At 37.0% G+C, this 27,830-nt stretch overlaps 2 protein-coding genes across 3 annotated transcripts; one reads left to right on the top strand and one right to left on the bottom strand.

The window, feature by feature from the left end:
• The first annotated feature begins 6,555 nt into the window (after positions 1-6,555).
• Positions 6,556-9,806, top strand: LOC115677948 (transcription factor bHLH112-like). Of its 2 annotated transcripts, none has more exons than XM_056303869.1 (8): positions 6,556-7,061; positions 7,466-7,751; positions 7,848-7,967; positions 8,061-8,171; positions 8,288-8,353; positions 8,502-8,561; positions 8,705-8,746; positions 9,249-9,806. In XM_056303869.1, the coding sequence occupies exons 1-8, from the start codon at positions 6,721-6,723 to the stop codon at positions 9,402-9,404; spliced, it is 1,182 nt and encodes a 393-aa protein (XP_056159844.1). In that variant the 5' UTR covers positions 6,556-6,720; the 3' UTR covers positions 9,405-9,806. The 2 variants fall into 2 exon arrangements, with proteins under 2 accessions (XP_056159844.1, XP_030457050.1); XM_030601190.2 differs by having other exon boundaries at positions 8,502-8,567.
• Positions 9,807-11,277: 1,471 nt separating this feature from the next.
• LOC115677949 (probable NAD(P)H dehydrogenase (quinone) FQR1-like 1) lies at positions 11,278-13,597 on the bottom strand. The gene is made up of 4 exons (XM_030601192.2): positions 13,438-13,597; positions 12,274-12,367; positions 11,746-12,008; positions 11,278-11,625 (listed from the first exon to the last, which is right to left on the bottom strand). The coding sequence occupies exons 1-4, from the start codon at positions 13,458-13,460 to the stop codon at positions 11,394-11,396; spliced, it is 612 nt and encodes a 203-aa protein (XP_030457052.1). The 5' UTR covers positions 13,461-13,597; the 3' UTR covers positions 11,278-11,393.
• Positions 13,598-27,830: the final 14,233 nt, after the last annotated feature.

Genomic DNA, 27,830 nt, shown 5'->3' with positions numbered 1-27,830 from the left:
AAATAGCTGCGTCCACACCCAACTTACGCGAGAAAGGAATGAGATTTTCTAAGGTCCAATCGGGTTTTAGACTAATCTCATTCTTGTTTATCCTCAAACAGACAAGGGAGAGCTTGTTGTCTCCGGTCACTCGGTGCTTAATGCAATTTTTTGCCAATATAAACTATTGCTATTGACAATGAAATTAATCTCATGACCCAAACTTTTTATCTCATTTAAATACAATCTCCCATCGAATTGGGAGATTTATAGCTTCTTCTTTTTTATAATCTCGCCAACCTGACTTAGGTTTTGTATGATGGACTTTGGGCTTGATGAGCTTAGGTTTAATTTTGCTTGATAAACTTGAACTCGTCTTGGTTATTAGGTTTGTTTTGGGCTCTACTTGCTGTAATTATTAGGCTTGGGCTAAATCTGGTCTATTAAGGTTGGGTTTGATTTTATTTTATTTTTTGTCATAAGGTTGGGTTTGATTTACTTCTAGAGATTGGTCTTAATTCTATGAGTTGAACTCAATTCGTGTCTCTAATTGAAACATCCTAATAATATGGAGAGCCCAATAGTCTTTGTGTTCTTGGCCCAGACCCATATTTGGACTGGGCCCAAGGGCCCAGCCCGAGTCCCATTTAGGAATAAAAAAAATATTATTAATAAAAAAAATATAATAGTAAAAAAAATTAAAATAAAAAATGGTTAGAATTAAAGACTTTGATTGGGTTGTTAAGTTTTAGAGTTAGAATTAGCCTGCTTCAGTTGGATAATGTCCTTTTAGTTTAGGGGTCTTGGTGAGCCCCTTTTATAAGTTTAGTCTTAGCAAATTCATCTTTTAGGTATAAAATTGAACTTAGATTCGAATTTAGCTCGTGGGGATCATGTCCCAGTGCTTAACATAGTCATGTATTTTCTGTACCCGACGAGTATCCGGTTTTCATTTCCACACTTTTATTTAGAAGCTTTCATATACTTGGGTATGTAGCTTTTCACACTTGTAATACATTGGTTGTTCTTTTCCTTTCTAGAGTGATTAGGACTAGCTTAGGATCATAATGAACCCCTCAAGAACATTTGCATGATCACTTAGCAATGTTAATACTTTTAGGATCATAATTGGTAAAAACAATGCATGACAAATTTAGATGGCAACTTTCCAAATTAGAGGTACCGAAAGGGCGTTAATAAAAATATTAGTGTAATGAAGTCTCCAGATATAGAATCTCTAGTTGCATAGAAAATGAGACAAACCTCCCGTGTCTCATTTGGTTTCTAGCTAGCCCCAAATGATTAGTGGCAACTCCTTGAAAATACTTAGGTTGTTAAGAAAAATGAAATCCAACATCGCCCGAGATGTGGGTTTAGAAGAGCCTGCACCTAATCGAGAGCCGTTGGCTCATCAGTAGGCAATACCCCTAAACTCGTGTATTTTCCTCTTTCGGGCAGAAAAGAGAGGTCGCAACATCGTGCTCTCTCAATAAATTGATGTGTGTTTGAGTCGAGTTCCCATATCACGTCAGGGCTTGCCTCGAGTATGGGTGTGGAATAGAGGAGAAATCAGTATATTAGTGTGGCACAATTATTAAAATGAATCCAAAGCACTGAAGATGACGATCCCATGTGAATTCTACTGATGTTCTAAAATTTGTACGAGAGGCAAAATCGGAGAGCCGACTAGTCTAAATAGAGGTGAGTTAAAGTTATGTAATAGCGAATATACAATTTGCAAGTAAATTGTATTTATGCGGCTCAGCACAGCTAATATGAGCTTTTAATGTGTATCGAGAAGACTCGAGTTTGAGTCTCATGGCCTTTTAACTTCGAAAATCTTTTTCAAAATGAGACATAAACTGACTTTATGCGTGCATGATTGCCAAATTGCCTTCCATCCGTGCACGAGCTCGAAACTTCAATCCGCTCAATCTCTTCTTGGTTTTTCAAATCAAGGACCCGGTTTTAAACAAAACGGCACCATCGGCCCGATTGGTTTCGGCTGGTTTCACCGGCTTTCATTACAGCCGACATAGTATCTGAATTGAGCCAGCCGGTCTGATTCGATTTTGAAAATTTTGGACCTTACATGGATCTGACCATATCTGATGGTCTAGATCAAATTTAGTGTATGTACCGGGTTCACAGAATACCATCTTTGAAACCGAGAGTGAGCGCGTTTTATGATGTTTTATCTTCATACTGCGTTTAGTTCCAAGGAGAATGGTATGAGAGGCAGGTGTAAATGCTTTCATCAGTCAAACCTAGTTCAAACTATTATTGGTTTGCAAATTTTTGATTATCGATCAGATTGTCTAGGGGATAAATGACACAAACAGTATCCGAATTTTGGCCAAATATGTAATGTGGTCCATGAACTTTTAATTTGTTTAATGTAATCCATGAACTTTAGCCTAATGTTCAATGTGGTCCCTAGACTTTTAGTACATATTCAATATAGTCTCAGAACTATATAAAAATATTTAATGTTGTCCTTACCTATATAAAAATGTTAAATGTAGTCCTTCCATTAATTCAAGTTTAGGAAGTACATTGAACAAATTAAAAGTTAAGGGACCCTAATACATATTGACCCAAAATTCAGGACCATTTGTGTTATTTTCCCATTGTCTAGCTATGTCGCATAAGCAAAGGTGGGGAGAGGCAGTTCAACAGAAGTTGTTTGCATTCGAGGATGCCCTGAAAATACGCGGATGAGAAACACTTTATAATAAGGGGAAAAAACCAAAACGAGCATGAAAATTGCGACCAAACTTTAATATTTAAAAATCCTGGTTTCACATGATCTAGTTTCTCTTTCGCCCCCCGACATTCCAATAATTATTTCACAATCCGTCAGCTCTTGTCTTGATTAATGCAGGAGAAAGAACAAAGTACGTTTGGAATGACGTGGCTATACTGAGCTAGTTGATTTCACTTGATTACAGGGGATTTTATCTTTATAAAATAATTAACGCCAAGGGTACATTTGTTTCGCAAAAAATTTTATGATAAAAAAAATATGTTCCGTAAAAATTACTTTTCAAATAAAATGGTTAGTTTTTATTTTTTTGGAAATGTGATGAAAAGCACATAAAAACTCTATTTTAAGATAGAAGATACAGAAACTACCGAGTATTTATGATAAGAGACTTATTATGCTTCCTCCATTCATAGTCAGTCTCTCTTTTCCCCCACCCTCCCTCCCTTTCACCTCAGTAGAGCCACCTCTCTCTCTCTCTCTTCCTCTCCACCGCCTCACAGCCGATGCCCTAATCCATGAGCCCCGTCATCGTCGATAAACCCTCTCTCTCTCTCTCTCTAAAGCTCGTGGCTCATGGCCATGTGACTAGATTACAGTTCAAAAGACATTGTCCAATAGTGCTTCTAACCATATTGGCTACATTCCTCCATCCTTAAATTACTCACCAATTATAGCTTGAGGAAGAACTCATTTTTGCCAAGAAAGGTATGTTGCTCCAAGAGCACTGAGTGATGTGCATACCGTCTCGGGTCATGCGCTCATGTCAACACCAGAACGAAAGGTGATAGTCCTCGACACTCAGATTATTGACCTGGTTGCGTTTCCAACGACCTGTGCACCACATCACTCTCTCCTCCACACGATCCACAAAGTGTCGAATGCTCGTGAAGATTTCCTTTGTTCCTTTAAAGGAAGATGAGGACATCGCCAAAAGGGTCAGGAGGAAAAGAAAAGGTTGAAAAAGAGAGAAGATGCCAAATCATGACTTGGGAAAAAGATGGTGCCAAGATTAAAAAGATGGTGTCAAGATCAAAGAGAAGGGATGTCCCCGGATGTTGCCCCAAGGCCCGGCCGCACTGACCCTACTTTTGACTGCATCAACCTTCTCAAATCATGGATAATATGCAACTGAGCCTGTCCTCCCACATTCGTCTAGACAAAATTTTGGACTTTCACACGTTTAGTTTGCTGAAAACGATCGGTTAATGGAAAATCATTTACGGTTAAAGAAAATATGTATGTTTAAAGTTCGGAAAATGAATTCCCTAACCTGAAAAGGAGAAAACATATTCATGGAAAATAATTTCCCAGAAAGCATTTTCCTTTGTCATAAAATTTTCCGCGAACAAACACACTCTTAAATATGAAATTTTCAATCTAACTATCTTTATAGTATGAAAAAAAAATTGAAAGAGAATTTTAATCTCGAATTTTCTTTCAAAAGATTTCATTATAATCCATATATATTTGTCAGATTATTCTTTATGATTTACGCCCAACTAATCAGTAAAATCGTCGCTTCAAAGTTAATAAAATAGTTAGAAGCTGATGTACAAAACGTCTCATGCTTTTTATAACCTAATCTTCCCAATTTTATGGAATTTGAGTTCATAATTTTCGAATAGATCAATCATTAATATTTTTAAAATTAGCAATAACATATGTGGTTTACTAGGTGGGTACCTTACAATTATATTCCCAATGACCTCCTTTTGCGGATTAGATGAAGGAACCAATTCCCCAAATACTAGAATGTCGTTGACCAAGTTGGTGTGGACTTTAGGTAACAACCGATCCTACTTCTAGATGTCTGATGATGTTGTCATCGTTCTTCTCTTATATCGATTTCTAGAAATAATCACTTGATGTTATTAGGTGACGCTCGACCATGGCGATGACGCATTATGCAGGGATGATATGATTCATGAATTATAAAGTACCAACCAATGGTCAAGCAAGCTGGCTCATCAGTTCCATGTCAATTGTCAAAAATTAAGAAATTTATTTTCTTTTTTACAACTCGTGCACCAAATAAAAGTCCTTTCAAATCATAAAATAAAATAAAATAAAAAGAGTGGGATTCGGTGATAATCTGTGGTCCTTCACAGAAGGGACAAGTAGGTTTTGACATTATTAAAGGTAATGTTGATGCATGTATGCCTACAATCTGGTTGGCTGTTCAATGATTCTTTTGCCCTCACATAACTTTATACCGGAAAATGCGAACATAAGTTTTGAAAGCAAACACACAGAAAATCCAGGACGAGCTTATAAGTTTAATAGGAACTTTACCCAATTATAGAGAACTTAATATTCGATTTGATTTGGACCTACTGCTTCTACCCACTGAGCATTCAAGATCAAGAGGTCCTCCTCATTTTCTTTCCCAACTTAGTGTAATAAATTAATCCTATATTTCGATTATGGTGGGGTTAGAGGACAATTAGGAGGTGCGCATCTTGAATACATGCGTATAGCACCTTGTATTTCCATTAGGATGACTATGTTGACCCTACTATATTTTGCCGAACCATCAAGAACTACATAATGATAAGAGATAAGTGTACTGGAAGTCCTAAAACTTGTCACGAAAGTGTAATCAAATCCTAAAACTTATCACGAAAGTGCAATCGAGTCTTAAAACTTTAAAAAAGTGCAATCGAATGAAGGACCTGATTAGATCAATTTGACAAGTATTAGTACTTGATTGCACTTTTGTGACAAGTTTTAAGACTTGATTACACTTTTTGAAAGTTTTAGGACTTAATTGCACTTTCATGACAGGTTTTAGGACTTCCAATGCATTTATCCCAAATATAAATAAAACCCAGTTTATGAGAAAAATAAAAGTGCACTGCTAATTTTTCGTTGGACATGGATCCTCACAATTTAGAATTACAAATCAATTGTGTTTACCTTACCTCAAGAACGACGAATATCGTTATTTGTCAGTATAGTAACATGATTTAATGCTAGGGAATATAAAGTTTATAAAGATAGATATTAGAAAAAACTTATGCGACCTACATCATTTGCATGTCATGATTCATGCTAAAACAACAAATTATGTATCATGACATAGAACCTTGTATGCCAATCTTGTTCAGTCTTTTTAACCTACCATTACTCTTCCCTTGAAAAATTCAAAAGTCATCAGCCGCTGGATCAAAAGAAAAAGTAAAATACTATGACGTCTGGTGGGTCAGATATCAATTGCTGTCATCATACCCTTGTCCCTTTGTTCACGAAGAACAATACTCTTTGGCGACGACCGTCGTTTAAAAAGGAAGACCAAGTAATATAAATAGACCACAAGATAACGACTATGTGAGAAAATAATCTTTTTATAAGTATATGCTTAACAGTATAATAATAATAATAATAATCCTTTTGTCATCTGTGTTGCCCTGCTTTGATGAAATGAAAATGCGCAACTTACCTATAAAAAAAAGTCGGGCTAATTCCAAAAGAAGGTACCAATTCTTCCTTAAGTGACAATTCTGGCCCGAAATTTTTTTTTTGTCTCGATAAAAATCACTAACTTTTACTCGAATTCCAAATCTGATTCCCGTGATGTGAAATTTTCAAACTTTTTAGGCTGGATTTGAGATTTAAGTGAAAGTTTGTGATTTTTTATAAGATAAAAAATAGTTTGGGCTAGAATTGTCATTCAAGGTAAATTTGGTGCTTTATTTTTTGTTTAAAATTAGCCTAAAAAAGTACAATAATAGAAAAAAAAAATAAATAGGAAATTCCATCCAAAATGCCTGTTCTTTCTCATTTGTCCGATCGTCCCTTGAAATGTCAACCGGGTTCAGCGTTTCAGCTCCTGGTTATATAAATTCCACCCCCAGTTGTACTCAGGAAAAGACCGCCATCTTTTCAAGACCATTACAAGAAGATATAGACCAAAAGAAGGCAACAACAGGCAGACATTCTTGAACTCAAATCCGTTTTGTTTCGATCCGTCAGCGATGTCGGAAGATTTCGAGATGGGGATACCCGGCGAGAACTGGTGGAATCCGCCAAGAGATTATGTGCTCCTCTCATCGTCCCCGTGTTCAACGAGAGGGCCAAATGGTATCAAGGGCAGAAGTTTCAGGGATTGTTCAGCGGATATGGGGGAGATCATCAAGATCGGAAGGTCTAGCAAGGAAGTGAATGATGATGATGATGATGATGAAAGATCCATAGCTTTCCAAGATGATTTCATGCAAAGAGCTCATCAAATAGATTGTATGATGGACTCCACAAGCTTGCATATGATGGGGTTTGATCTTTTCTCTGCATCGTCTGATTGGAACCTTGCTGTACTGTGAGTATGAACTTCCTGATACTTCTAGCTTTATCACTTATTTTTAATTTTCTTTTACGGAGGAACCGAACTTTACAACCTGTAGAGTTCTCGAAAAAGATTGGATCACAACTAGGTTGATCTCGTAAACACCTGCTCGTGGGGACAACTATAGACATCGATTCACGCCAACTATTGAAAAGTTATAGCTAAGTGATGTTTATCCACAAAATTAAGAAGACACTTGTTTAAATGGAAAGTTTTTTTATGAGTTCAAGGTACTCCTTTCCTCATGACATTTAAAGCGCGAAAAAGAATAAAGGGAGAAAAAGGGGCCATATATAGATGCTGAATTTCGGGAATTATGAATAATTATCAAGCATGTTACAACTGAACTTATATTATATATTTTGATGCTTGTGCAGGCAATCCAGTGGATTTGATGAAAGCAGTTGCACTAATTCCAAGCTGCAAGAAGAAGACATGGCGAGTTCAAAACTCAACTATTACAACAATCAAGAAAAGGAGGTGATGATTGATGATTCTTCACGTCAAATTCAGACTGATTACTGGAGGAGTCATTCTGCACCAACTTGTCATGGTATGTCTACCAATGGGTCATGCGCTTCTTATGTTTACCCTTCAAATTCAATCCAGAGTTCTTTAGAACCAGAACATCACCAGCATCAACCATCACCTTTCAACAACCAGGTAATTGTTATTTTCTCACCAACTTCAGCAGATTAACTAGGCAAAACTATTACCATGATGATGGAATGCTGCTCACTTATAATTCCTTTTTAGCAGCAATTTAGTGGCTTGCACGTCAACAACTTTCACAGGAATGAATCTAGCTTCATCAATGCATCATCGCGTGCACAATTTGTCCAATCTACACTGGAAGAGAAACAGCCCAGTTGCCCAAAGGTGAGATGAACTCTTTGTGATTGGTGAAATTGGGGGGTATTAGCTAGGGTTTTGAGACTGAATATGTAGCTGCTTTTCTTTTGGGAAGTGTAGACCAGCTGTGAAGATGTTGGAGACTTGGGTTCCATGGCGAAGAATATTGGCATTGAACCTGCGTTTAAAAGGCCTCGATTCGAAACACCATCACAGTTACCGACATTCAAGGTAAGTACATTGTGTAAATAGTTTGATAAAGATCAATGCAACATCAAACCGGTTAAAATCTATGTCACTTTAAGATATCAAGAGCTTGAATTTTAAACACAAGAATCTGTTAACAGATGCGAAAAGAGAAGCTAGGGGACCGAGTGACCGCGCTCCAGCAACTAGTTTCGCCTTTTGGAAAGGTTCGCTTAAGCATTATTCACTTCTCCTTTTTGATATAGGACTACAAAAAGGGACATACTTTACTTTATGGAGATGAATAATTCTAAGCTCCAGCCACTTTATTTACCTCAAATTGATTTGCTTCTATCGCTTTATTCTCTTCTCCAGACCGACACGGCATCGGTTCTCCATGAAGCCGTCGAGTATATCAAATTTTTACACGATCAAGTCAATGTACGTTTTGTTATTCATTTTGTTAAATCCATGCTGTTATGAAGAAAATATTTGTTTTCCCTAGCTAACAGCAAATGCTGGAGCATGTCCAGCACTTGCATCATTCTGATGATGTGTTTTATGTTCACAAATTTCAGGTTTTGTGTTCTCCATACATGGGAAATGAAACGCCAGTTAAGGTACAATGTTCTACTTATAAATTATTTCGCATAACATCTTTGCAACACTAAAAATTAGTGCGGTGTGCATTACATATTACCATCTAATAATGTATTCATGTGCTTCATATAACAGGTTAATGACTATATGGTACTCTAAGTAGAGAATGTAATGTCGTGTTATTGCCAAGCAGATATTCAATACGGTTGGTTACCTCAAACATGTCGCAAGATATAAGTATAGCATAAAATACTTTTTTCATTCAATAGGCTTCTGCAATCATTTCATAAATTAACCTACTTGCCTATATGGTCTGGATACTTACATCGAGTATATATGTTCATCTAAACCCGGTTAGGTATTTAGATATCTTCTAACAATTTCAATCGATGAATTGCAAAACTTAAAATTTTGGAGGATCTAAAGTTTGCAAAAAAAAGAGATATTTGTACTGTGATTAGTGATTTCCGTCACGTATCAGTAGTAAAATGATCCAAACTATTATTTATGTTTTTTTGGCAGGCTCCAGGAAAACGAAAAGATGATCAGCAAGGGCTTTCTAAACTAGACCTAAGAAGCAGAGGCCTATGTCTGATGCCGATTTCCAGCACATTCCCAGTCGCAAACAGCACAACGCCGCAGTTTTGGGAGCCGACTCTCGAACAGGATTTCACTTAGAGAAGGATGACTCAGCCAGGAAAAATGAAGTTAGCGCAACATTAAGACAATTAACTACAACAGCCGATCACTTCTTCAACAGGTATTACTTTGGAGACACATTGACTTCAGTTCAGTTCAATTCAGAAAGGAGAGAAGGAAGACACAAAAGCTGAGAGACCCTCTAGCTTGGCTGTCGTGAGGGGGAAAGGGAAAGCAAAGCAAAAGGAGCAGGAGAGAGAGAAAAGATGGAGACAAGTAAAGGGCCAAGTACAGAGAAGATGATAGTGATTAGGTTAGGAAAAATACTTTTTAGTAACTGCTGATCAAGGTGTACGCAGGCGGTCAACCGGAAGCATTCCTCTAGTTTGTATGTGGAAGTGGGTTTGGAACGAGGAATACAAGGTGCTTTTTCTGGTGGAATTGTTAGCATTAGTTTCATGATTTGTGAAATTTATATATATATATATATATATATATATATATATATATATAGATGCATGCTCATTTTATGAAGATGTGTATAAGGTGCTATACATTAGGAACTGGGATTAAATAAAGGTGCTATACATTCGTGACGTATTTGAATTTAAATTGTTAGTCCGTTGCAAGATATTGAACACGCTCATTCTATTATCGATTAATTAATGCGGTAGCTGAAAATAACCACATGTGTTTGTTATCTTTTTCGTTATTTTCTTTTCGGGTATGATGTGATTAATCCGGTCTGAAACAAGCTCCCAGTCTAAAACAAGCTCCCGCAAATTTCTCGTCACCCATATATATCGCTAATCAAGATATGGTCCTCCTATGCGCAATTAAAATCTAATCATTTCAATACCGGCATATGTTGTCAAATCTTAACACTGCCTTCGAAATAAGATTCTTCCCTTATGTTCAATTTTTGTAATTCAGGAGCACGAACATAGAGATTCAGCGGTGATGTTTATAATTAATCCAATAAAAAGTCACGTGGTGCCGAATAAGTTTGGGAAAGAAATTAATCCTTAACTGAAGGACATCGACAACTATTAATTTGTGCACTCTCAATTGATTATTGCCCACCAGTTGGCATGGCATTGGCTAGGAATTGACAGTTAATAGGTTGATGGGGGCATAAATAAATTACCAGAAATGATAACAAACATGGTCGAACTTTCAACATCTTAATGAAAAACAGCTATTGATAATCACACTTTAGAAGGAGAAGGCTTTAGTTATGCTCTTGCTTTGCCAAAGCAATGGCCACACCTTCATTTGGGCCCTCCAAGAATACATGTGGTGCTACCGGACCAATATAAAAGAAATCAGAAGACAGTAAGGAAATAATATTTTAAAAAAAACGAATATTCAAATGTTTTTTTTTTTTGTGTCAAAGTAAATTTAATTTTTATAAAGTGCTCTGATTTTTGTTAAATATTTTCTAAAGGGTAAAAAAATAAGAAATTCAGCGCTTGACTTATAAGTTTCTAGCTACCTCATAGAGCACCCGTGCTTTGATTTTTGTTCTCTGTTCTATGTTAACATCTATATTACCCTTACCACATAAAAAATCGAGATTTGTAGTACAGGTTCAGGGATATCGTCACGTGCTTATTCTTCACCGAGCGAAGTAATTGGACAAATACTATGTAACTTGTAACTTGTAAAACGCGAATGGAATTAGCATTTTTTTTGTTTAAAAATTCTATTAGAAGGAAGAAATTGACAAAAGGACTCCGATTATTTTATGCTTATTGCGAAAATGAGAGCTTAATTGAAAAATTGTGTGCAAAATAAGGAAGCCACTTTTTCCCTTCACAAAATTGCCACCGAATGTAGGAAAGGAGGGAGAACAAGGTCCAATGAAATAGACGGTAAAAATAGGATATGAAATAAACTATAGGCCAAAAAATGCAATACTCAAAATATTTCATTATCTCAAAAACTCTTATTACAATGTGAAAGTTGCAAGCTAAGGCAATTTGAAGAGAAGAGTTTCACTGAGTTTCATATCATCAGAGCAGAAATTCAAGCAGAGCCCTTGAGCTTCTTTGCGACGTCGGCGAAGTACTTGCCCTGGTGGAATGCGAGCCCGAGCTCGAGCTCCGAAGGAAGCCTGGAGCCGTCGCCGGCATAAGTTCCCGCGCCGTACGGGCTCCCTCCCTTCACCTGCTCCATCTCGAACATGCCGGCCCCAAAAGTGTACCCGACGGGGACGAAGATCATGCCATGGTGGGTCAGCTGAGTGATTGCGGTCAATCTGATCGAACCAAGAAAGATTAATGATGTGCAAGTGCGCAAAATAGACATTGCAAGGAATTTTAAGTCACTTCGAAATTGAATGATGTTCGCGAACTCGATCGGCGAATCTGCAACTTACGGGGTGGTCTCCTGTCCACCTCCTTGAGAACCGGTGCTGTAGAAGATCCCCGCAGGCTTGCCCGCCAGCTTCTGTGAGCCCCAGAGGCCGCCGGTCGCGTCCATGAAGGCCTTGAATTGCGCAGCCATCATCCCGAACCGGGTCGGGAAGCCGAAGATGATGCCATCGGCCTCCACGAGCTCATTCGGAGTGATTATCGGCACATCGCTCTTAGGCGGGGCACCCATCTTACCCAGAACCTCCTCAGGCAATGTCTCTGGAACCTGCACATTTTCGCCAACGCCATTCAATCAGGCAAAAACGGCAGTTGAAAGTGCTTTTTTAAGATCACAGAAAAGTTGTGCACATGGTCAAACTCAGGACACTGTTCATATTCCAATCAATCGCACGCAGGGTCAAACACTAGAAGTTGGAAGGCATTGTTCTATTACAGATTTACACACCTTGAAGGTGCTAATTGTAGTACTTCAATCGCATTAGACTACAATAACTACAGTAAAAGATGTGAACTTAACATGGAATTCAAACCTGCCATAATTTTGCTTCTACTCCTTCCACTGAATCGGCGCCTTTCTTGATTTCTTCGGCGAGCTTCTCGACATGACCGTACATCGAATAGTAACTGCATCAGGAGGCCGAAATCCGGCAGATATCATTAAACAAAATTAAAGAAACTCAATGGAAACTAGAACTTGGTCACTACTAGTCACATTCAAATCATGGCTTAAGAATACCATATCCTTTGCAATGCGACATTTTCTTGAGAAAAACAAAATCCAGATCCACTATTTTTGGCCAGACTAAGATTGGTGATCAATATACGTTAAATCAGCCATCTGAACACATCATTCTGTGCATACAGTGAGCATAGAAGAGACAGAGAAAAGTTGCAGAAACTGTTGAAAACGAAAAGAAAGAAAAGCAATTGCTGAAATTAGTGCCACATTACAATATTGCAGTGCAAGCTAATCAAGAGAATGATGAATTGCAGGGGACCACGCGGGCTCAAAGGGCAAAAGGGAAAGCACGGGCAGGGTCTTGCATTTTCTTCCTCCAATCATGATTCAAAAGTTTGGTCAGACTTCACTATCACTTTTCAGTTTGGCTTCTTGCAAATTAAAAAATTTGATTCCCACAACGATTCGAATATCGCTCTATAGTGATCCAGGAGAGATCACGAACTTGCAGCCTTCAAAGAGAAGAAATCTTGCTCTAGTTCATCTCCAATTTAATGCCGTTAGTCAGTGCTCCATCAGAAGTAAAGAAGGCTTTTCCATATCCTCCAAAAGAACAGAAAACAGAGTGAACCAGAAACACATCAAGGACCAGAAACCCAGAAATAGTTCATCTCCAATTTAATACCGTTAGTCAGTGCTTCATTAGAAGTAAAGAAGATCCTCCAAAAGAACAGTAAAACAGAGAGTGAACCAGAACCCAGAATTTTCTTGAGATTTACAAGAGAAAATTGTCAAAACAACTCCCATCAACGAACAATGGGCTGAAACTACATACACAACCCGACCACCAAGAAACAAGAACGAGCAAGAGAGAGAGCTACACAAAGAAATTCACAGCTAAACAGAGCAAAACCAGAGCATGCGAAAACAGAGCAGCGCAAACAACAAAACCCAACCCCCCACGAAAGCCACAAAGCAGTGACAAAGGAGGCAATTCGCCAGAAACGGTACTCACACAATGTAGACTTTGGTGGCCATTGATGAGAGAGCTTCTTGTTTCGCGTCCCTTCTGAAAGCGCAACGAGAAGAAGGAAGATGGGTGCGACTCGATCTGTGCAATGGACTTGCCAAGGGGATTTGACGGAGGGAGAAAGAAAGTGGTGCTCCCTATTTATAGTGCCGTCCAAGCAAAGGGGTTAAACTCATTACGTTAAACTGCTCGAATCTTGTCGTCATTAAAGCGTTGATTTCCATCATGGGTGAGCTGTGTTCTCGTCCTCTGTCCATTTGTGTTCACGTCGTTTGATGTCATCCCAACATCACGTTCTATGTAATAAGAATCCCTTTTTTTTGGTCCTGAGGAATAGTCATCGTTGCCTTGCAAATTTCATATTTTTTGGGGTCGATTTTATTTTCCTTTTTATGTAATTTTCACTTGTTATCTTCCTCTTGGAAAAGATAATTCTTTTCTTGGTGGCCGGGTTTAACTATCCTCCGCTTACCCATTTATGAATTTTATTTATGGAAAAATGTATCGGCGTTGTTCGACCATGACTTTTTTCGGCATAATCCCGTTGAGTACCTAGGAATTTTCTTTCCGAGCCCGTTGCCTTATGGTATGTTTGTTTCATGGGAAATTCAAGATTTGGAAAACATTTTTTTCCAAAAAATGATTGGTTATATCGCTAATTAGTCGACGGAAAATGTTTTCATTATCGATAAATATTTTTGCCTAACTATTTTCGTGAGTGATGAAAATATTTTGCATTCATTTGGTTCTTTTTTTAAGCGATATAAGCGAACAATTTTTGGAAAATGTTTCTAAATCTTAATCTTTCCGTGAAACAAACGCACTTCGTTATATTTGTTTTGTAATGTTAATATTCCTACCATTTTGTTCGTCACATAGATGTTTTTCCGGGGACATATTTTTTAAAGAAATAATCCTGCATTGAAATACTTGTATTTCTAGACAATATCAATTGATTTTTTTAATTATTGACATGTTCAACCTCTTCCCCCCCAAACGATAGGTACGTATGTAGACATTGCCGATGTCATCCCAGCGTCATTTTTACGTAATAATTCCTAATAATCTGTGCATTATGACATCATTATTTCTTCATGAGTTCATTTTGTATTTCTCTTCTTGCTTGCATTGAATTTGATTATTTTACCATATTTGTAGACGTTTCGGATGTCAACGGTCACATTCTCACTCTTCTTTTATTATTACCTTATCTATATGTATACGCATAATACGCTCATGGCGTCATGCCTGCGTCATACTTTAGTCCCATTTTCCTTTAAACAAACCAAAGAAAAGGTATATTAGCCATGGTTAGTAGTAGTCTCGTTTAAGGTCCTTCACCTAATATCATACTATTTTTATGATGACCCGATTCGATGAGAGCAGAGAGTGGTCATCGGGGCCAAAGGGCCAGAACAAGGAGCAACTCCTAACAGACTTATAGGATGGCGAAAAAGGCATGACCGAACTGAATTGTGCACTAAACAGAGAGAGAGCGATTATGGGATATATATATATATATATTTGTGTGTGTGTGTGTGTGGAAACTGGAATTAACTACGAATGCGTTTTTTGACGTAACAACAATGCTTTGTTTTAGAATTCTAAAGTCAAGTATGCTCAGGTGGGAGCACTCTTAGAATGGCTGACTTCATAGGAAAATGCTCACATGTATGCCAAAGAACAAAACCGTGAGGTTTAGTATGGGGACGAGTCAAAACGAACAATACCTTGGTGAGTTAATCAAAGACGTCACCATATGGTATCTTAGCGGGACCCCTCTAGTAGGTGTGTGGTTCGGGAACGAACCATGCAGAAGCTGGTGAGTCTGTAACAACTCGGTCCGACAAGGGCAGGGAGTGGTTGCCAGGGCTAGAAGGCCTGGACAATGAGCAGCTCCTAGCATGTTTCTAAGATGACAAATGGAGCAGGAATGAACTGAACTTTGCATTGAACATGGGAGATCGATTTTGGGATATATATATATATATATATATATATATATATATATATATATATATATATATATATATGTGTGTGTGTGTGTGTGTGAAAACTGGAATTCACTCACGGAGACGCATTTTGACATAAAGGTCATGCTTAGCTTAAGCGTGCTTAGGTGGTCGTGCTTAACTATCTTCCACTTACCCATTTATGAATTTTATTTATGGAAAAATGTATTAGCGTTATTCGACCATGACTGTTTTCGACATAATCCCATTGAGTACCCAAGAATTTTCCTTTTGAGCCCCGTTGTCATGTGGTACGTTTGTTTCACGGAAAACTCAGGATTTGAAAAACGTTTTCCAAAAAATGATTAGTTATATCGCTTAGAAAAATTAATCGATAACAATTTGTGCCTAACTATTTTCATGACTATTTTCATGAGTGAGGAAAATATTTTGTATTTATTTGTTTTTTTAAGCGATACAAACGACCATTTTTTGGAAAATGTTTCTAAATCGTAAGCTTTCCGTGAAACAAACGCACTTCATTATATTTGTATTTGTAATGTTAATATTCCTACATTTTATTCATCACATCGATGTTTTTTCGGGGCCATATGTTTTAAAGAAATAATCCTTGCATTAAAATACTTGTATTTCTAGACAATGCCTATTGATTTTTATAATTATTGACATGTTCAACCTCTTCCCCACCCGCCCCCCAACGATAGATACGTATGTAGACATTGCCGATGTCATCCCATCGTCATTTTTACGTAATAATTCCTAATAATTTGTGCATTATGATATCATTATTTTTTGATGAGTTCATTTTGTATTTCTCTTCTTGCTTGCATTGAATTTGATTATTTTACCATATTTGTAGACGTTTCGGATGTCAACAGTCACATTCTCACTCTTCTTTTATTATTACCTTATCTATATGTATACGCATAATACGCTCATGGCGTCATGCCTGCGTCATACTTTAGTCCCATTTTCCTTTAAACAAACCAAAGAAAAGGCATATTAGCGATGGTTATTTGTAGTCTCGTTTAAGGTCCTTCACCTAATATTATACTATTGTTATAATGACCCGGTCCGACGAAGGCTGAGAGTGGTCGTCGGGGGCCAGAGGGCCTGAACAAAAAACTGCTCCTGGCAGACTTTTAGGATAATGAAAGGGATAGAAATGAACCGAACTGTACACCGAACATGGAGAGAGCCATTTTATGATGTATATGTGAAAACTTAAATTAACTCGAGGAGGCGCATTTTTATGTAATGGTCATGCTTAGCTTTGGAACTCCAAAATTAAGCGTGCTCAGGTGGGAGTACTCTTAAGATAGATGACCTCTTGGGAAGGTGCTCAAGACCAAAAATATAATCTAGGACGAGCCAAGAGACTTGATATGGGACGAGCCAAAGCAAACAGTGGCTCGGTAAGTTAATCTAGGACGTCACAATTGTTATCCACAATCTTTCCTTGTGAGTTGTAGCTATAATGAGACAATATTTTGTTAATAATATTAATGTTAATTACAGTTGGCATTGTATGTACTAGTAATAGTGCACATACGTTGCGCGTATGTAAAAAATTGACATTTAAAACATTTTGCGAAATTGCCATTTACAAAATATTCACATTTTTAATTAATAAAAAGAGATTATTTATAAAATATGAAGAAATTGCATACATATGAAAAGAGAAAAATATTTTAAGATTCGAACTTTTTCTTTAAAAATGTCTGTAAAATTGAAAAGATTCAAATTTTAGATTTTAAACAAATGGCAAATAAAAATGGAATTATTAATTTATGGACTTTCGTGTTTCTTTTTCATCAAAAAAAGATAATTCTTTCTTGGGTGACCAGGTTTAATTATCTTCCACTTACCTATGAATTTTATTTATGAAAAAAATATAATTGCTCTTTTTGACCGTAACTTTTTCATCATGATTCCGTCGATCATCCGAGAATTTTCCTTTTGAGCCCCTTTGCCCTAGATTTGTCATATTTGTATTTTGTAATGTTAATATTTGTACACGTTATTCATCAAATCGACATTTTTCCTATTTTTTAAAGAAATAATCCTTGCTTTTGAAGTACATGTATTTCTGACAATTTCGGTTGATTTTTATAAAGATTGACATGTTCAACCTCTTTCCCACCAACGATACATAAGCATGCAGACGTTGCCGATGTCACCCCAGCGTCATTTTTGCGTAATAATTCCTAATATCATGATTTCTTGATAAGTTCATTTTGTATTTCCTTCTTTACTTGCATTGAATTTCATTCTTTTACCATATGAGCAGACTTTTCGGAGGTCAAAAATCACTCTCTCGCACTTCATTGCCTTACCTATATTTAGACATAAACCCTATCGACGTCATGCCTGCATCGTTCTTTAGTCACATTTCAATCTCTGTCATATATCTCTAAACTTCTCTCTTTGACCCACCAAAAGAAAGGCATATCGGCCATGGTTATTAATCTCATTTTAAGGTTCATTGAATGTGTGTGTGTGTGTGTGTGAACATTGACACTTATAACCTTATGGCTAGAATTCTTTCATTACAAAACATTTAAAGTATCAATTCACGATATAAAAAAAATTGAACACATACATCGAAAGAGAAAAATACTTATAAGATGCCTCTTACCTGTTTCCAATCCGGTTACCGATTTATAGGATTATCGAGAAGAGAAGGAAGTCAGGACCGGCTGAAAGAAGGACAGCAGGGAAAGTTTTCTAACTTAAGGTAAAAAACCTTCAAATCCATCTTTTTTGGAAGGAAAGGGTGAATAGAACTGGCGCGAAAACTAAACCGCCACAGTCGAGGGAAGATTTCCAATCTTTGGAAAATAGTTTCGTTTTTTGCGTCTCCTGAGAAATTAGGAATTTGAATTGTCCATCAATAGAATACTCTTTATGAGATAACTACAGAGCGATATTTGGGAAAAGAAAATAAGAATTGCGATCCCCGTCGGAGGTCATCTTTGCTCTATAGAATAAAACAGATATATCTATGTAATATAGGGGTAAGAAAAGAATATTCAACATCAAATTCCAAATTCGGCGGGCAACCCAATAATTTTCTCATGCCCTACATCTTTGCATATTTGGATAAATTTTCTATTTTCATAGTGGTCCAACCTTACATGGGAATAGAAAAAAGCAACCTTTAGTGTATACCAAACGGTAGAATCTACAATAGGTAAAATTTGCAGTCCCTAGTCACTGGCCAAAAATAACAAATTCGTTCCATACGTCACTGTTGCATCTTTCTATCGTCACCTAAATCTTTCCCCCGGTTGCCGTATACATTGGGATTGCGATGGCAGACTTAACATTCAATCCCAATCAATGGCGACTTGAATTCAGAAATCCGAGATGAACTTTCAAATGGGGTGTCCAAAAACCACCCCAGTTAAGTAAGCCGGATTCAAAATACACTTACAAACGCACTATCGAGTCGGGTTACATAATGACTTAATGATGTTCGAGTGATATCGAGTTGGGTTGCATAACGAGTCACTCCCGGTTTCCAACCCTATATTTATTTCCAACACTCCTCCCAAAAAAAAAAACTATGTCTACTGTAACACATTTACCTTTAATTTTTTTTTACATCAAAAACCTCAAAACCATGCCCATTGTGATATATTTACCATAAACTTTTTTCTTGTGACATGAAAAACCTCAAACTTGTTCTTATGTGACAAATTTACCCTTTGTCAAAGTTCCGTTAAATGATTTTTTAACTAAAACAACGTCGTTTTTTTTATTTTACTCAAGCCATGTGAGCGTTGTGCCAACACTATATATTTTATGGCGTTCATTTATGCAAGAATTTTAATGGTTATTGACAAAACTTTGATTGAGGATAAATTTGCTACATAGGTATGAGTTTGGTGGCGTCACAGGAAAAAAATTCATGATAAGTATGTCACAGTGGGTATAATTTAGGATTTTTTATGGCCTTTGTCCTTTTTACGAATCACACCCAGCTTAAATCGATCTTGAAACTCGTTTAACACCATGTAATTGTGGTGTTTGGGACCCGGTCCAACACTTCAAGGCTAACCTAATCCATCCCACCATTAAATTTGTGCATATTTCAAATTCAGCTCATATTTAAAATTTCATGAAAGCCTCTACATGACGTGGGTATCCACGCCTCATGCGTGACCAATCCACAATATATGATATCTAATTTCATTTGAAATCAAACTAAAGCCACGGGAATTGAAATTAGTTGGTATGTCAGCACGCGAGCCGGCTCTTTTGAATTTTGTTTTAATTTATATCGTAACATTTGTAATAATTCATTAATTTGTCATATCAAGGTCCGATGCTTGTGGACGGGGCCATCGTCTCGATACTACAAACCACATGTTTTGTTCAGGCGTCGAGATCATTGACTTCCACAAAATAGTGGGAGAGTCGTGGGGAAGCAACTTAATTAAAAATAATAATATATATTAATAGAATGAATAATAATTCCAAAAGCTACGTCTTCTGAATGGCTCGCCGTCTACAGGTCACCAAGCTCACGTGACACATACAAATCGATTCCAAACTATCAAATAATCAAGAAGACCACTGTCCAAATTCGCACTCGGTTTTGCTTTTTCCTTCTCCTAATAAATGAATTTCATGTCTAATTATTTTTTTTTTATTTTTTTTTTGGTGACCCAGGGAACCCCCGCACGGCCGACAGCCGGGAGGTAAACCCTGGGGGCGACACGTGCTAGCCACCACACACGTGCACCGGTTAAGTCACCCTGCGGCACCCGAAATTATTTTATTTCCGGTATTACAAAAAAAAAATTTATGTGCACGGGCCTGAAAATGTCGTATGAACTTGCAACGTGCCAACTAATATTATCAAATCAGGCATGACTTGTCACGACAAAACTTTAGCAGGGTCAAGGGAAAAAAAAAGGCATTGATTCCAAATATTCCGAGTTCACAGTCATTCAAGACTTCAGCTGTGGCTGAGTCCACCACAACCAACTATCAACATATTGGGCATTTTGGGCGTGTCTCGATTGAGTTTTACTTCTTATTTTTTAATGCGATTCGAATTTCTATAGCCCGCCCGAAAAATTCTCAAAGTTTAGATGTTGGTACATTGATTTACATGTAATTTTTTCATAAAATAATATCTTAAAATTTGGGCGAGAATTTTCTACTCTCACTTAATCATAAATAAGCAGGCCTTTAATTCATGTCATTTGAAGCTGTTGGAGTATCGAAATATTAAAATCACGCCTTCATTTATAGCTTTTTTGGAGTGTTTAAATAACATATCAAGGTTTCTTCTAATAGTTTAATAATTTTTTAGAACAGTTAACGAGAAAAGTTTAGAAAAGTTGTATTATATATTATTATTGTTTGTTGTTTGCATTAACTTCTGTTGTCAGTGTATTAGGGCTTGTTTTTTACACTTGAAAATAGGCCAAAGGTATGTTTTGATTTCTTTCACGGTCAAAATGTTATACATTATCAAATATTGAAAAATATGAAAAAAATTATATGTAAATCTTAGTATCATCATTCGAGATTTATGAAAGTTTCAGACTTTAGAAAAGTCAAAGTACATGGGTTATGTAAGGTTCAAACTAAGCAAAAAGAAAAAAAAAGTAAAGATCAATGTCCAAACATGTATTTAGACTTCTGTATGATATTTAACATATTAAATTCTTGAAAGAAATCTATGAAATAATTAGCACTTGTCCCTGTTTATAAAGGATAAAGATAAAATTTCTAACATAATATCAAAGTCAATATTTTCCGTTTTGCGTATGTCTGTTCATTTCTCACTAGTCAAATTCCACATGCCTCTTCTAATTCGGCTTGAACATGATAGGAAGTGTTAAAATATTATCCGACATCGCATGACAACAGGTCATATATATTATTTCTATTCATGTGGTCTTATTTTAACCATAAGTTTAGATTTTTTGGTTGTACTTTCTAACATAAAAATATTGTCACTAAACTTTAGGAATATTTTCATTCTTCAATCAAATTCGTAACCGACTAGTTATTGGTCTACCTATCTGACAAATTGATTATATTTGTTTACACATGCGGAGCTGATGAACCATCCCAAACGTGCTAAAAAGAAAGGATGTCACATCATCCCCAAACTCAGAAGAGACAAAACGAACATAGTAGTGAGGGACGTAGACCTTTCCAGAGTAGGGGTTGTGCATTGTCCAAGCTTTTATGAGATAACTTTGGCAACCCTAATCGGTCATTTGTTGTGTGTCCATTCGAAAGAAAATTCTTAGCAATTAACACGTCGTTATTGACTTTGATGTCCAGAAATATCGTAGCCCGAAAGAATCTTGCGGTCGCTCGGCATTTGTAATCAGGTATAATAAAGCTCCATTGGTATTCCTTTTTGTCCTTCTTGAGGTTGCGGTTCGCCGAGCCACCCATAGCACGGCCTCGCCCAATAGGCACAAGATTGACCGGCCTAGGCACTACCCAATTGGTAGCTTATCAATGGCTAAGTTCGAGTTTAATTCTAGCCGAAAATTATAATGTCAATGGAGACATTAAGAATCGAAGGTGAAGCCCAAGTCAAAGATGATGAGTGATTCACAATAGAAAAGAAAAGTATATGGATACGATAGGAGCTGGCATGTAGATGACAAAAGCGATAACACGGGCATGATCACGAATCGACACGATCTATTAATGCTTGGGCTACATGCCATGACACAGACCAGCGAGGCATGACTCTCCACATAACCGGGTCGGTCCAAGCACAACACTACAGTAGGTTAGACCGATATCTAACAAAGTTTAATCTCCTTTGAAAAAAGTGAACTGCAGGTCGAACAAGAGCTATAACTACACTTCCGGGGAGGAACAATGATCGACCCAATCTCGACAAGTGTAGCATTCAAGAAAGGTCTTGGGGTCGACCCCTCCTACCCAAGATCCAACTCGGGCACCATACGCAGGAGCTACCTAGGTACAACAAGCATGGTCATGACTTGTTAGGTCCAAAGAGCAGACTGTACCCCAGTTATGGTGGGTCACCGATTGACTCCACCGCTCGTAGTCATTATAGCCTAAACGGTTCGTTAGATTCTATGAACTACTCATGCATAATTACGATTCCCATTTCTTTTACCATCTTCCGCCTGCATAATCATGCTTTGAGTTGGCTTTTTGGAGGTTCATGCTGGCTTTTTCGGGAGGATACAATCATGAAAAAGGCTCGTGTTCCTGCGTGCGTGGTAACATCACATGATTCATCTCAACCCACATCACTTTCCTGCTCTCTTTTCTCTTTGTTTTGAGGGAAAAAATGGGAAAACCGAAGTTGGCCGACCGCTAACGCACGAGTTCCTCCACAGTCAAAGGTTCAATGTCGGGATCCACCACTTCGTCTCGACAGGTCGGAGTCCGATTGCAAGATTCTCCATATGGGTTTTTTTCCAGGCGAGTTGAGGAGGGTTGTGCATTTTGAGAGCTTGCTAAGGATTTGCCCATTTTGGACACGACACATGAGCTCGATTCGAACACGATACGCTTGATAAGATCAGCCGGCAATTCTAACGGGGTCTTTACGTGATGTAATTGGAAATGAACCTGTGTCATCAACTTAACTAACGACGCATGCTAAATGTAGGAATGTTACGTGGTATATGCAATTCGCTACTTTTTGAACAAGATCTTTGGAAATTAGTTCGCCATCAAATGTAAAAATTCAGCAAAATGATCGCTAGAGGGGAAAAGAAAAAGGAGTAAGAGTTGACTCCTTTCTGGAAATTTATATTTTTGTCTCGAATATAATCTCTAGCACGCGCAGGAGCTCAGTGGAGGTAGGGTTTGTCAAAGAGTTTTGAATGTATCATTTTTTTAAATTTCAATGTATTTGAACTAATGTTTATTCATAGCAGCAAGCGTTATCATCCCTAAAATGTTGAAACTTGTTAATTTCCTGAGGTTGCCAAACCACCCGAATGAATATATGGATGAATGGAAAAGCTAGGTGGATCAGAATTCTGAAAAGTAGGAAGTCCTCTTCACATTGTATACTTTGATAGATACTTCTATGGTGGATTGTGCTCGGAATTACAATGATCCACTTCACCTATATATCGAGCCGTTCATATCCTTACCACGTCCGTACTACCGATTAGCAAGCTGGTTATGTTATGTTAGAGGCGAAGGTCTGGCATGCATGATTAATTGAATGATATACTTATAATAAAGTTGAATGGCCTTGTCGGGATCGAGTTATCTAACATTATGCTCCAAATTGACACGACACGAACACGATCCGCGACTACAATAGTGTTGCTGGGAAGAAGCAATCTTGACCATTTGCTAGGCTCAATTGGGCTTCTCGGCAAATTGCAATTCACCTTCGACAATTGAAAGGTAAATTGGGCCGGCCCAAATGCTGGGATGGCAGGCCAGCATGTAAGCCTATCGTCACAATTGATTAACGAAATTGCTGCTTTTTTCCATCTTTCTTTTGCATAATTGATTGGGGCGTCAGAGATTTCATCATTCAAATACTACCATCACGTGAAAAATCTCTAATTTAGAGCGACATGCAACATGTAAAAAGGCTTAAAATTAATCGATTTATGAGGCTTGTAAAGTGTTCCTTGATCCTCCTATCCAGATAGGCTAATCTCTATGCATGCACCTCTGCGTCCTGAAGAAATAAATAACAATGTTCGCTTTTTATCATTTGACCTGATGTGCAATGTTTTAATGGAAAACTGAAGGCATAAATATATTGGCTTGCAATGGCACGATTGGCAAGACTAGCAAAGAATCACTTCTTCGTAAATGGCCTCAAGAGCTTACCATAGGTCGAGTGAAAATCACGCCTAAAACTTCATGCTACGAGAAGTCCCATTTTTTTTTATCAACCAGCTATTTAACCTATTTGAATTATCATTCGCTAACAGCCCATTTGGTTGCAGTAATGAGATAAGTACGTGAATTACGCCGTAATGTAATAGAGTTGTAATACCTATTGAACTCTTTTCTTTAAGTATTGTAATACTTTCACTGTTTAGTTTTATGATTGACATACGCAAAAGCGAGATTAGCATGAGAATTCTCAAAATTCCCCTGAAATCAAGATTGATATGGTTCGCGAGTCTAATGGCTCGCATGTATTATTAGATGCAAAATTTATTTTATCAAATATTTACTTATATCTATCGCCCAAGAGTTGTCGTTATTAGTTGGGGCGTTGCATGATTTGCAAATTGGGAAGGGAAGTCACCCGTTCGAATTCTAACAATTGTGTGCAAACTATCAAATCGGGGCCACATTTATAGGCCAAAGCCCTAGATTTTACCAATTCATGGGACTTTGCAAGGCGTTTCGTGGGCCTTCACATAGCTGCGCCTCTGTGCCTGGGTCCTTGGATAATTAATCTTTTAGTATTTCAATAAATTATGAATAGAATTAAAATTTAAGCACATAATATGAGTATATAAAAATAAAAATTATATACAATAATTATCATTTTAATAGCTAATCATGGGTTTAATATCCTATATATAAAAAGTATTGCATTTTGATATATAACTTTTTATTTGATTTTTGATAATTCATTTATAATTATCATAAAATTTTAGTTATATTATGGGATTATGTTAAAACACATATTAGTTATTATAACGAGTAGTATGATGGAATTTGAAATAAAATCATGCAACAATTTGAATATCAATTAATGCATTTAGTAATATATAATCATTATTACGGATACGTTCAAATATAACAAATAGCTATATATTATAAAAAGACAGCACAATTAATCATCAATATTTTACGTGTTTGCCATTATATTCAAGGTTAATATCACGAAAAACCCCAAACCGCTACACCTATGACAAATTACCTCAAAATAATATTTTGACCACCAAAAACCCCACACTCGTACACTTGTAACAAATTTATTCTCTGTTAGTTTCTGTTAAATTTTACAATTAAATTACTTTTTTAAATAACACGTGGTAGTTGACGGATGTACAAGTTTTGGGTTTTACCCTCAATATGTCACAGGTGTACCAGTTTATGAATTTTTTTTGTATTAATCCAATTTAACGGAAACGAACGGAGGGTAAATTTGTCACAAATTTACCAGTTTGGGGTTTTTTGTGGTCAAAAAATTAGTTTTGAGTAAATTTGTCACAAGTGTATCAGTTTGGGATTTTTTATAGTCAAAAAATTAGTTTGGGGTAAATTAATAAGCTCAGTAATAATTAATGTAGCTCGTAATTATAATTAATAATCTAACATTGATAGAGTAAGTGTGAGAAAAGAGAGAAATAGCCATTACAGTCAATCTACAATAAGCTATTACACGGGGTCGTGTAATAGCTGTTGTAATTTTTATTGAAATAGAGATTATGCTGTTATTGCTATAATTGCAAGTATGCAAATAATTTATAATAGACCTGTAACGTAATAGTCATTATTGCAATCCACGTTACTGTAAATTTTAATGCCAAGTTGCGGACTAATTACTATCCCAAGACCGTAAACTTCTGAATTGGAAAGGTCTAGAAAAGAAAAGGAGGGAAAATATAATCTATATGACAGAACCTTATTATTCTCAAGTCAAGCAAAAAAAAGTGATTTTTTTTTATCAATTCACAAAGGCTAGATAGGTGACATAACATAATTCGAAATTGAGGTCAAATTTGGACCAATTGGAAAGTAGGACTATAGAGCCTTACACATAAGATAGACATATCTTCAAATTGACTTTTCTGATTTCAAATGGTGAATAATCTAATCATACTTCCTTAAAGAAATGCCTCAATTAGTCAATTGTGATTAATCTAATGCATAGGATTACGACATTTACTACCAGCATCTCATATATAGCTGCTCCGATTAGGTAACCGCTAATTTGTCAACTTGAATTCCACCCTGATTGAATTTCACAACTTACCTTTAGGAAATTCAATGTATCTACCTTTCAAAGATGAGTTAGGTCCATCCCAAAATAACATTTTGTCAACTTATGGGATTAATCCTCCTTATTCATAAAGTGGTTAGGTATTCTTGAACATATCCAAAATTCGATTGGAGTTTCAGGAGGGCCATGACGCCCGTAATTTGGTTATGACCAGGATGGACCTGACAAGATATTCGTCCATGGATCACCTAAAACTTTGTTGTATCATGTGGAATTCATCCTGAGCCCAACACATCTAAGGATCTTTGCCTACGGAAACATGCATATATGTCACGGGCTGATGCTTGGGATCGAGACCGTGCGGTGACTTAGACTCCTTTGGATCAATGAATCACCTAACTCAAGACTTTCCTAGGGATCGATCGCTTGCTAACCAACCCAGATCGTAGAGAGAAAGAGTTAGAGAGAGAAGCTCTAGAAGAGAATATTTCTATCGCTCAAGCGTTTGGTGATTACAAATGAAGAGAAGAGCACCCCTATTTATATAAGAAGTCATCTCATTACAGTCGTCGATCAACTCTAGATCTAATGGTGGAGATTGCATCTCCCTATCCCGTCTACCAACTACCGGCATTTATGCCGAGCATGCTCTAGAACTCGATACATTTATTATATCGTTTGTCCTCGAGAATATTCTAGAGAACTTCGGAAATCCTAGGAGACGGCCCGGTCTTCTTGAATCGTGCACGGCCCTTTGTGTATCTGAAACCTTGGGATCATGACACATAAGACATAAGGATGAATATTCACATACGACACTTTTCAAGAACTTATATAACCTTCTCTCAATAATCTATTAAATCTTGGGTGTTTTATTGAAAAAAGGGAAATTACCAAAAAAAATACACCATCTCTCGTCCAATGATTACTTACATAGTTACATATCTCTACTGGTGAAAATACCAAGAACACACGTTTTACCTTTGGAGACCTGTTTGCATATTTATATTGATTATCCTTATGTCCATATTTATGAAAATATCATTTTCTCCCAAAGATGCTCGTTCCTAGATCCTAAATTCTCACACCCACACGAAACATTCAAAACCACTTAAATCCCAACCAAGACACTGCAATGAGCTTGCAAGAAAAAGGGTATTTGGTCTTTTTCGATATCGGCTTTTCTTTAGAAGGTTACGAGCGTCAACCTTACCCACATCTAATTCTAGTTAAATTTGGACGTGGGTGATATTCGTAATGTGTAACATGCAAATTAGAAGCATGGTTGAAGGGAGTTTCTTTCGATAAGGATCAGAGGAATACATCGGCCCCTACGGAAATATGCGTCCTTTCCCACGGAAACTCCATGGAAAAGAAAAGAACACAATGGAAAAAGAAAAAGGCTTCCCTTAGTTGCTGCCTCTTTATTGACGTGAAAACCCTAAGACGTGAGCTCTTTCGTAAGGTACTTAAATTGCAATTTATTATAAACAAGCAAAACC

This window comes from Syzygium oleosum, unplaced genomic scaffold (assembly GCF_021117445.2).
Source record: "Syzygium oleosum isolate NSW1041296 unplaced genomic scaffold, Sole_v2.1 Sole_v2.29, whole genome shotgun sequence".
Taxonomy (NCBI): domain Eukaryota; kingdom Viridiplantae; phylum Streptophyta; class Magnoliopsida; order Myrtales; family Myrtaceae; genus Syzygium; species Syzygium oleosum.
Note: the sequence above shows the minus strand (reverse complement) of the source record. Positions and strands in the feature narration are given on the sequence as shown.

Bases quoted from the DNA above. Each gene is read 5' to 3' on its own strand.
- LOC115677948 (XM_030601190.2), top strand. From the start codon at position 6,721: ATGTCGGAAGATTTCGAGATGGGGATACCCGGCGAGAACTGGTGGAAT. The intron at 7,062-7,465 runs GTGAGTATGAAC...ATGCTTGTGCAG, and splicing joins GATTGGAACCTTGCTGTACT to GCAATCCAGTGGATTTGATG. The intron at 7,968-8,060 runs GTGAGATGAACT...TGGGAAGTGTAG, and splicing joins AACAGCCCAGTTGCCCAAAG to ACCAGCTGTGAAGATGTTGG.
- LOC115677949 (XM_030601192.2), bottom strand. From the start codon at position 13,460: ATGGCCACCAAAGTCTACATTGT. The intron at 12,368-13,437 runs GTGAGTACCGTT...CTCCTGATGCAG, and splicing joins GCCACCAAAGTCTACATTGT to TTACTATTCGATGTACGGTC. The intron at 12,009-12,273 runs GTTTGAATTCCA...GAAAATGTGCAG, and splicing joins TAGAAGCAAAATTATGGCAG to GTTCCAGAGACATTGCCTGA.